This window comes from Hypomesus transpacificus, chromosome 12 (genome assembly GCF_021917145.1).
Source record: "Hypomesus transpacificus isolate Combined female chromosome 12, fHypTra1, whole genome shotgun sequence".
Taxonomy (NCBI): domain Eukaryota; kingdom Metazoa; phylum Chordata; class Actinopteri; order Osmeriformes; family Osmeridae; genus Hypomesus; species Hypomesus transpacificus.
The window spans coordinates 5,864,225-5,875,036 of NC_061071.1; the positions used below are offsets into that span (position 1 = coordinate 5,864,225).

Consider the following 10,812-nt stretch of genomic DNA (forward strand, 5'->3'; position numbering starts at 1 on the left):
GGGGAGAAAGAAAGAATATCAGCTTGAAGAACAGAAAAACAGACAGCTACACTTCAAGAGAGAGTGTGTGTATGGAGTCAAATTAGGGTCAATAATATTTTGCATCTATAGAAAGTTTTGCATCCGTAGATATAGTTTAGCATCCGTAGAAAAAGATTGTCATCCATAGAAATAGAAAATACAGATGCCAAATATTAATGACCCTAATTTGTCTCCATGTGTGTGTGTGTGTGTCCTACCCTGGCTGTGAGGAAAGGAGTTGTTGAGTTGCTCCATGACTTCCTGGAGCCCTGACGCATCCTGGGAAGGACTGGACAACTCCCCGTCACCTGCAACAGGAAAGAGACGAGTCAGCCACCTCGTCACCCTCGCCCTGCTCACCCAACAGTGTGTGTGTGTGGGGGTCTCACCCATGGTCTCGGTGGTCTGACTGGCCGCCACGCGGAGGAGGGGCAGGGAGGAGTCGGAGCGCTGGGAGGAGGTGGAGGGAGAGGACAGGGCGGTACCGTTCACCTTGGAGTCCGTCTGGAACACACACACACAGCTGGTCAACACCAGCAGTGAAAGCCGCTCACCCGGGTCCATCAGTCACATGACCATGACTCGCCTGAAACCCAGTCAAACCTAACAGACCCCCCCACAGCTGGGTCCAGATCACCCTGGTCCCGAAACTCCTTTTAGCCTCGAATCCGTCTTCGGACCTCTAGTCCTCTCAAGTCCCAATATTGAATCGGATCCACAACCTCCCTCCCTTCGACAAAACACACGACGCAAGACAGAAAACACAGTGCCCAGGAAACACGCCTGTGTGTGTGTGTGTGTGTGTGTGTGTGTGTGTACCTGCTCCAGCAGCTGTCGGAGTCTGTGGAGCTGAGACTCCAGCTGTTTGTTGTGATCCTCCAGGATCTGCATGCGGGCTTCCAGGCGGCCCTTGTGTTGCCGTAGCAACTTGGCCTCCGCGATGAGCTCGGCGTCGCGGGGGCTCTGCGGCGACACGGGCAGCATCTCCGGGGGCGACGGCAGCGGGGACAGACCCTGGTGGTCGTGGGCCTTCTTCAGGCGGTCGTACTCCGACTGCAACTTCCTGTCCGGGCAGGAAGAGGAGGGGTTGGTCGTGTGTGCGATGACGGGCGATTTCCCAGAAGAACTGTGTGTGTGTGTGTGTGTGTAGTCTGTCTTGCCTGTTCTCCTGCTCCAGGTCATTGAGGACTCTCTCTAACTCGCCCTTCTCCTCCGTCTCCATGGAGATGAGGATCTGGGCGGGGCTGCGGGGCTGGCTGAGAGGAGAGCCCTGGTTCAGACTCTGGCAGTAGTGCTGGATCAGCAGGTGCTCATCATCACTGCGCGCGCACACACACACACACACACAAATGTCAACAAAGAGGAACAGGAAAAAGACAATTAGGAGGACCGATCAGTGGAGCAGCATTTGGTTAACCAGCTAATGGACTGACACAAAGAGGATAGAGACAGCGATAGAAAGAAGGATTGAGTGAGTGAGTGAGTGAGTGAGATTGTGTGTGTGTGTGTGAGAGAGAGAGATTGTGTGTGTATGTGAGAGAGAGATTGTGTGTGTATGTGAGAGAGAGATTGTGTGTGTGTTTGTGTGAGAGAGAGATTGTGTGTGTGAGAGAGAGATTGTGTGTGTGTGTGACAGAGAGATTGTGCGTGTGTGAGAGAGAGAGAGAATTGTGTGTGTGTGTGTGAGAGAGATTGTGTGTGTGTGTGTGAGAGAGAGACAGATTGTGTGTGTGTGTGTGAGAGAGAGATTGTGTGTGTGTCTGAGAGAGAGAGACAGAGAAAAGAATGGGGAGTGAGATGATGGAGATTCAGGTGGCTGTGTTGTATGCCTACGCCTGGAGAAATGAATATTATGGTCTGGCTATTGCTGTAGGCCTGTTGCCTAGACACATGGTTTCTAAGGACAAGGAATAGACCATTAGTCCATTCAATTGGCAAGCCAATCAAAAAGAAGATGGGGGGGGGGGGGTGGCAGGCCTCACATGCTCTCATTGGGCGAAATGCTGTCATTCAGATATGAGCCGTTACGATTCTCCATCTCTGCTAACCTGTAGGGGGAGACAGAGAGTCACAGTGGTCAGTCCTAATCCATACCCTGCCTCCATCACTAACACCCTGCCTCCATCACTAACACCCTGCCTCTAACACTAACACCCTGCCTCCATCACTAACACCCTGCCTCCATCACTAACACCCTGCCTCCAACACTAACACCCTGCCTCCATCACTAACACCCTGCCTCTAACACTAACACCCTGCCTCCATCACTAACACCCTGCCTCCATCACTAACACCCTGCCTCCATCACTAACACCCTGCCTCAAACACTAACACCCTGGCTCAAACACTAACACCCTGCCTCCATCACTAACACCCTGCCTCAAACACTAACAACCTGCCTCTAACACTAACACCCTGCCTCCATCACCAACACCCTATCTGATATATATATTATTATTTTTTAACAGCGTTACATTTCAATGTCATCCCTCCATGCCTCTGGCAGATAATGCAGAGATGAGAAAGGAGGAAGGAAAGGAAGTTGGAGGTGGATCGAAGGAAGGAAAATAAGGCAATAGGATGACACGGAGAGGGGGGAGGGAGGAAAGAGAAGGACAGAGGAAGAAGCAGGTAGAAGGGAGGATGGATGGGTGAATGAATGGAGGGGAGGGAGAGAGGGAGGGACAAGCCTAGTGGGCAGACAGAAAAACAGGAAATATAGAGGTGATAGGCTCCTCCTACCGGCTGGCGTAGTGCTCGATACGCGTGTGTGTGTCGTCATGAGACAGCTGGGGGGAAGAGGCGGGGCTGTGGACAGGAAGAAGAGGAAGAAAGATGGGAAGAGAGAGAGAGCAATGGGAAGAGGGGGGGAAGCAAGAGGGTGGGGAAAGAGAGAATAGAGGAGATAGAAGGAAGGAGAAGAAGACTCTTACACCTACATCACCTCAATCTTAAGTCTAATCACAACAGGCTCGAACCAGTATCCACCACACACACACACACCCACGGCTCCCTAACATGCCGACCTCTCTCAAGCGGTACATGATGATACGTGTGAACATGAGACCGCCACAGTTCTGACAAAGATGACAGCGACACACACTGAGGGAGGGGATAGGGAACTGTATGTGTGTATGTGTGTGTGCATGTTTGTACTGTATGTGTGTATGTGTGTGTGCATGTTTGTACTGTATGTGTGTGTGCATGTTTGTAAGAGCGTCAGTGCATGGTTGTGTGTTAAACGTAGTTCTAAACATTAACTGGAGAACTTTTTGACCCCATTACATGAACCAACTTTGTTGCAAAGTTTAAGCAGCGAATACCATGAAAGACAAAAACTGAGTGTGCGTGAGTGTGTGCGTGAGTGTGTGTGTCTGCAGGGGTACTCACGCATGTTCTACAGGCCAGAAGTTGATCAGAGTGACAGGACTGCAAGACAAGAAACATGAGATGGTGATACCTTGACAGCAAAGCATGATGGGAGTTGAGGTATGAGAAGCGGAGGGGGGGGGGGGGGGGCGCTACAAGTGATAACAAGTGTGACACAACTGCACACACATATATACACACACACACAACCTTTCCATAAGGCCCATTGAGCAATGAGTGTGTGTGCCTAGTATGTGTGTGTAGTATGCGTTTCTGTGTAATAAATGTGTGTTAGTGTGAGTCTGTACGTGTAGTATATGCGTAAGTGTGTGTGTAGTATGTGTGTTGGTGCGTGTGGTACGAGTGTGTGTGTGTGTGTGTGTGTGTAACTCACGTCTCCATGTTGTCTCCCTCCAGGATGGTCTGGACAGGAAGGTAACCCATACGAGGGTGTTTGGCAAAGTAGCGCTTGGTCCTGAACTTGTTCTTCAGAACCTTGGCAAAGTCTCTCACATCCTCCCCTGATGTCGTCTACAAGACACACACACATACACAGTAGTCTTAACAGGCCGGGACAACACAAGATCCGCACCCACTGATGCACACACGACAGCATAACACACACTCACACACACACACTCACCGGTGTGCAGTACTCCACCATGGGGTACTGCATCTTGTGTCCTTTGGCAACGCGTCCAGAGAAGAAGCAGCTCTGACAGATATCGTAGTTGAAGTGCTTCAGACTCCGATACCTGAGGGGGGCACACACACACACACACGCCGATAGAATAAGTAAACACGTATGTGTGTGTGTGAGTATGTTGTGCGTGTGTGTGTTTTCGTGTCTCGTGTGTGTTTTCGCGTCTTGTGTGTGTGTGTGTTTTGGTGTCTTGTGTGTGTGTGTTTTGGTGTCTTGTGTGTGTGTGTGTGTGTGTTGGCGGAGTGGCGTGCGTGCACACCTGAAGCCTATGATGGGACACTCCTTGCAGATGTTACACTTGGCCTGGTGCTTGGCCGTCTCGGCTGCAGCCACGCGGTGCAGCACCGGCAGCCACACCATGGACTGGGGCTCCAGACGCATCCAGTCCAGGAACATGGACGCCTCCAGCTCCGGCTTGTTATTGGCCTGGAGGACGTCAACGCAGCCAATCAGAGGGGGGGGCGGGGAGAGGAACGGATCACATACTCACACACACAGCCTTGGGATCACTCTCGCACACACACACACACACTGGGGTATTCCGAGTGTGAGAGCTTCTGTGTGGTTAATAGATTCTCCATGGCACCAGATTACAGATTAGCTCCACTAGCCTGGATTAGCTCTCAGATTACATGGCTCGTCTTCAGCAGCTCACATGCCAGAGAGAGGGTGTGTGTGCGTGTGTGTGTACTTGCTCTCAGGTCTAGTTTCCGTGTGTCTACATGTAGTACATATATTCTGTTTCGAGTGTGTTCTGTTTCGAGTGTGTTCAAGTGTGTGTGCGCGTTGTAACGGTGTGTTCTACATGCGTGTGTGTGCGTTGTAAGGGTGTGTTCAGTAGGTCCACGTACAAACTGGAAGCAGCTGCGGACGCTGGGCTCGATGTTGCTGCCCCCGAAGGAGGCCACCTCCCCCAGCTGCCGAGGGATCTGGATGGAGTCGTGGAGGAGGAGCCCCAGGCGCCGCTGGTCACAGAAGCCCGTGGCGCTGGCCACCTGGCGGAACAGGACTGAAGAGAGAGAGGGAGGGAGAGACATAGACAGAGAGAGAGAGAGAGAGACAGACAGACAGAGACAGAGAGAGAGAGAGGGGGGGATTAGTGTTGGAGGTGTTTGAGTCTCGTCTTTGTTGATGCCACTTGCGTTTGTGTGGGTCAGCGCGTGTGTTCCCAACTTACAGCGGTACTTGTCTTCCAGGTGAGCCTTACACAGAGAGATGATCCCAGTCTTGAAGGACAGGGTCCTGATCTTCCCACTCCGACCTCTGACAACACAACAGCAGCCAACGCATCAATCTGTCACTCCACACAGTACTGGATCTTACTCGTGAATGTGTGTCTTTATCTGCTCAGCATATGTATGTCCCCGGGGAGTGCGTGTGTGTGTGAGCGTACGTGTCGTAGACGTTGAGCAGCCAGTTGAGACACATGTCGACGCAGAGCGGCGTGTTGACCAGGCTGGTGTGCTGCGTCTCCAGGCGCTCGTAGATGGACGTCAGGCAGCTGGCCACGCCCACCATGTCCATCAGGGCCTCGTTCTGCCGGAGGCCGTGCTGCTCGAACGCCTCGCATGCCGCCGGCATGCCCAGCAGGTCCACTACCGAGGGGAGGAGGGGGGCAGGAGAGTGACGAGGCAGTGAGAAAAGGCAGGAGGGAGGGAGGGAGGCGGGCAGGAGGGAGGAGGACAGGTGTGGAGGGAAGAACAGAGGGGATGGAGGGTGAGGGTCGGCAGAAGCGAGGGATGGACGGACGAATGCATGCATGGATGGACGGGCAGATAGATGGATGCATGGATGGTTGGATGGACAAACCAACCAATGGATGGATGAACGGGGGGATGGATGAGTAGATAGGTGTCAGGATAGGAAGGATAGACGGACGGCTGGAGGCGGGACTTACGACAGAGGGCCTTCTGCAGACGCCGCAGCTTCATGGCCGTACGGTAGGCGGAGAAACGCACGTTGTTGAGGTCCGCTGAGAATACAGGGTCATAGGTCGCCATCACAACACTGCGCCTAGACAACTAACGAGCCAACCAGAGGGCAGAAGGGGAGGGATCTTACCCAGAGACTGGTAAAGCTCCGCCATCTTGGGGTGGTCCCAGCAAGTGGTCTGGGTCTGGTGGCTGGAAGAGGACAAACCAGTCACACACACACACACCAACCCTACCGTCTCTTCATGCATTTGTATGTGGTTGTGTGTGTGTGTCTAGGATTTTTGCTGTATCACACCTACTCCCAGTGCCTGTGGACAGCTTACATGAGGGTCTATCAGCGTGTCTGAGATACCAGAAGAGGGTTTAAAGGTTCAAGAGTTTAAGTGTGTGTGTCCTGGTTACTATATGAGGGTTGGGGCTTGGAGCTTCTGTTCTGAGGGACCTCATTCACCTCAGAACCACCTCAGATCCAGCAGGTGTAGAAAACACTGGGGATTGAAGCACAGACCTTTTACATGCCCCAACACCTACCGTTCGACCAAAGAGGAATTCCCAGATATTCTGACACCTGTTTTTTTTTCTCCCCTAGTTGCAGGAAGACCCACTTCTAAACGTTGCTATAAACAACTCAAGGACAACTAGCTACGTCACCTAGAAGCACAGCAACAGTATCAAACATAGTCTTAATCACAAGCACACCACATGGACAATTGAGCTGGCAGTCTGGATGTCATTAAACAGTTACAACTACTGTTCCCTTTGCAAGTAAAATGTATCAAAAACTCTCTCTCTCTCTGGTTGACCCATCCAATATTTGGCCTGAAGGTTTCAAATGACTACTTCACCATGTTTGGGTTTAAATCATGTCTCTAGCAGGCTAATGTCACATTCTAAAGGTTAATAATACCGGAAAAGAACAGACTACGTTGGCCATTCTAAAAAGTCAATAATTCACCCGCGGTTGTTTTCCCGGCACCTAAATATTTTAAATGAAACCTGCGTCATTTCTAGGTTTGTCCAGAAGTAAGGCAGCTTCATCACCTTACCACAAGCCCTCCTTACTGACATAGGCCCACCCTGGAACCTGCACCGCTACAAGACCTGTGCAATTAACAAAACACACACACACACACTCCTAAACGTGCCTAGGCACATCGTTATCTCGCCAGCGGAGGTGAATCACAGGGATTTGGTCTCACGCTTGAACTGTATTGAGTCCGTGCACGCACAGACGCACGCGCGCCCACACACATACACACAGCACGCACAAAACCTGCAGTCACACTTGTGCCAAAAAAATCTGCACCAGCCATCCCGAATTCTCCGCTACCATATAACGAATACTTGTACTTAATAAAATAAACAGAAATATAACATTGCAAAGCTTCTTACAGCTCGATTGTGTTAGTGTATCAGACCATGACCGAACAACCTTATTTGCCCGGTGATCTTTCTCGTGACTGAGAAGGACGAGTGGAAATTTTGACCGCTGCTCAGCACCTAAGCCCGCTGTGAGGCCATTTGCTTTACACAATCGTGCTGGGCAGCCGAAATCTCCAAATACACACTGTATGATTCCGTATACCTTTAAACACCATCGCAAACCGAGGACGCGTTAGCAACAAGGAAGAATCCCTTGCAGAAACCATGGTTTAGCTGACACAGGGGTGATGTTTGCAGAGCGAGTGTAAAGGAATGCTAGTCCGGCGCACTGATTTTCGTGGGGCAACAAAATACAAGCATCGCAGATAGCTAACGGTTGTTAAATACATTCACAATAGGGTAAATACTGAAATAACAGCGAGATGCATGATGACTCGCCTTTCTCCCACACCTCCATTTGAGGGAATAATGTAAAGATTTTCATCAAGCCTTATAAGAGTCATATAACAGAGCCATATAACATCAGTCATCTTACAGCCCCCGATGCTATGGCCAATGGGGGCGAGGGGGTTTATGGCCAGGGCACCTGCTGTGGTTGACTACATCTGCTATCTACCTCTGGCTGAGCCCGAATACTGGCTAGCATAGCCTAGCTCCTCCACTGCGTCCTACTAGCTAGCTAGTCATGTCCTCTTTCTCCCTCTCCCTCCTTCTCTCTGCTTGCTAGGCACGCCGACACATCTCGCTGGGGAAAAAAGAAACACAAAAAACAGCAGCGGTACCGACGCATCTTTCGTCCACTTACTTTCGTAGCTGTTCCCTCATCCCTCCGCTGTTCAGGTCGCAGATCCTAATGTTAACAGCAGAAACGGCGCGGGTTTCCGAACCGTGGCTATCCCGTACCACGTAGCTAGCTACCGCGGCGATGAACCGTCCTCTGTAGGAGAGCAACCGTCCGACCGAGGTTTCGTGTGTTCGCCCGTGTGTTGGTTCGCAGAGGCTGGGCTCTAAGACGAGGCGGAGCTACCCTAGTCTCCCTTCCCCCATTCTATTGAGTGGGAGTCTCTGTGCTCAGCTGAGGTTTACCCCTCTCTCGGCTAGGGGTGGGGGTATACAGTACTGGGGGAAGTACAGCTCTAGCTAAATGCTTTCTCTGTAATTTACTGGGCAAGTCTCAGCTACAATGATGGGATGGAAATCCATCCCAGAAAGGGTAACAACACAGAAGTTGCCCTGGCTACGCCTGAGTAGTTGAAATGTAGCCTTGCCTTGTCCTCAGAGGGGAAGGTATGAGTGGAGTGCCTCTCAGGCTCAATGTGCTCACACTGTCAATCTGCCGTAAGTAGTGTTTGCCTTCCCGACAAATATAAAGCCTACTTCACCAGCCTACACAGAAGGCCTACTTACAAACTAACAGGTTAAGTAGGTTAAAATCCCATAGATGACTACAGAAAACAGGGTAGAAGAGCATCAACACAGGAGTCCAGTTGAAGCGAAGGTTGTTGCTCCAGGAGTTGAGCTATGGTCTCTATGGGACCACACACACACACACACACATCCTACACAGCCCTGCCCTTCTTCCTCTGTGCCTGCTCTTATCTCTGAGTTACTATAAGCGTGCCGGGGGGAGGGTGTGTGTGTGTGCATGCGTGTGTGTAGGTGTGTCGGTAAGGTGTGTGTGCGCGTGTTTGTGCACGTGTGGCTGTACAGGTTGTTGGAGGTTTTCGTGTGTGTATGCGTGCGTGCGTGTGTGTGCATGCGTGTGTGTGTGTCCTGCATTCTCACTCACAGAGTCTGCGTCAGGTCATCAGGTCCTGTTGTGTCTCTGCATGTAGAGAGGAACATCTGTCACTTCTCTTCACTCTCACCCCTGTCATTTACACTCTCACTCTCTCCTCAAAGTCAAGCTTTCTTTTTTTTGCTCTCCCTTAATTCTTACATGCTTTCATTGTCATGCACACGCTCACACCCTAAATCTATTAATGCACTAAAATGCATTTCAAGCCAGGTATGTTAATGGAACTTGCTGCACTTAGTAGTTCATCAAACACACACACACAGACGAGCCACATAAACTACACACCACCACACAGCGTCAGCACTGCGCTGTATCCCTCCACCCAGAGCCGGATCTACTTCTACCTCAGGCCAGGTGAGATTGCTCCTACAGGTGATATAGTCCCCTTTGGTCTCTGCTCCAACTCCACTCTGATAGTGACTGATTCTGATCAATGAACCTGGACCCGAGCTGAACAAGACAATTCACTTCTAGAATAGACCAGTACAGACTAGGTCAGACTAGACTGGCCTAGTTCTGTAAGGACTAGACCAGATTAATCTGGACTAGACCAGATGAGGACAGCAGAGACTGGGCTCTCGAGCTCTGGGACTGGAGACAGTATTAAAGGCACACTGATGTAAGTGGATAGAGCAGTCAGTATTAGGTGTAGTAGGGTTACTGCTTGTCAGGCCAGATTCAACAGACCACACAGTTGTAAGATGGTTTAAAATGTTAAAAGTAGACCAGCTAGTAGACAGGCAGGGGTCCTTACTTGACATAGTAGGGCACGTTGTTGGAGGAGATGGCCTGTTCATACGGTTCCTCAACTGAGCCTGCACCAGAGAGAGAGACCGAGAGACAAATATACAGAGAGAGAGAGACAGACAGACAGATAGACAGATAGACAGATAGAGACAGACAGACAGATAGACAGATAGTGACAGACAGACATATAGAGAGAGACAGATGGAGAGAGACAAGGTGGTCAGGAGGCACATTTAAATAGTGTTTAAATTGACAAATTGAGAGATAGAAGGGATTAGAGTGATTGGGAAAGAGAGAGAGACGAATGAACAGAAAAGGAAAAGAGAAGGAAAAGGAAGACATGAAAGACTTACCAAGTAGCAGATGAGGGCCAAAATCTCTGTGAGCATCCGTCAGCTGCTTGAGGTGCTCTCTGATGGAGATCTGGAGGGAGAGGAGGAGAGGGTCACCAGAGGAGGAAGAAAGGAGGAGAGGAGGGTCACCAGAGGAGGAAGAAAGAAGGAGAGGAGGAGAGGGTCACCAGAGGAGGAAGAGAGGAGGAGAGGAGGAGAGGGTCACCAGAGGAGGAAGAGAGGAGGAGAGGAGGAGAGGGTCACCAAAGGAGGAAGAAAGGAGGAGAGGGTCACCAGAGGAGGAAGAGAGGAGGAGAGGGTCACCAGAGGAGGAGAGGGTCACCAGAGGAGGAAGAGAGGAGGAGAGGGTCACCAGAGGAGGAGAGGGTCACGAGAGGAGGAGGAGAGGGTCACCAGAGGAGGAAGAGAGGAGGAGAGGAGGAAGAAAGGAGGAGAGGGTCACGAGAGGAGGAAGAAAGGAGAGGAGGAAGAGGGTCACTAGAGGAGGAAGAGAGGAGGAGAGGA

At 51.0% G+C, this 10,812-nt stretch overlaps 1 protein-coding gene across 1 annotated transcript in view; it reads right to left on the reverse strand.

Annotated features, from left to right (window-relative positions):
* Window positions 1–10,812, reverse strand: part of LOC124475030 (dystrophin-like) — a 70,358-nt gene that overhangs the window by 1,603 nt on the left and 57,943 nt on the right. Inside the window, 17 exon segments of the mRNA XM_047031533.1 lie at window positions 240–329; window positions 411–525; window positions 841–1,084; window positions 1,182–1,340; window positions 2,004–2,069; window positions 2,764–2,829; window positions 3,412–3,450; window positions 3,785–3,921; window positions 4,034–4,145; window positions 4,353–4,519; window positions 4,945–5,102; window positions 5,271–5,356; window positions 5,487–5,688; window positions 5,991–6,065; window positions 6,155–6,216; window positions 9,963–10,023; window positions 10,309–10,378. Of these exon segments, the coding sequence (XP_046887489.1) occupies window positions 240–329; window positions 411–525; window positions 841–1,084; window positions 1,182–1,340; window positions 2,004–2,069; window positions 2,764–2,829; window positions 3,412–3,450; window positions 3,785–3,921; window positions 4,034–4,145; window positions 4,353–4,519; window positions 4,945–5,102; window positions 5,271–5,356; window positions 5,487–5,688; window positions 5,991–6,065; window positions 6,155–6,216; window positions 9,963–10,023; window positions 10,309–10,378 (1,909 nt within the window).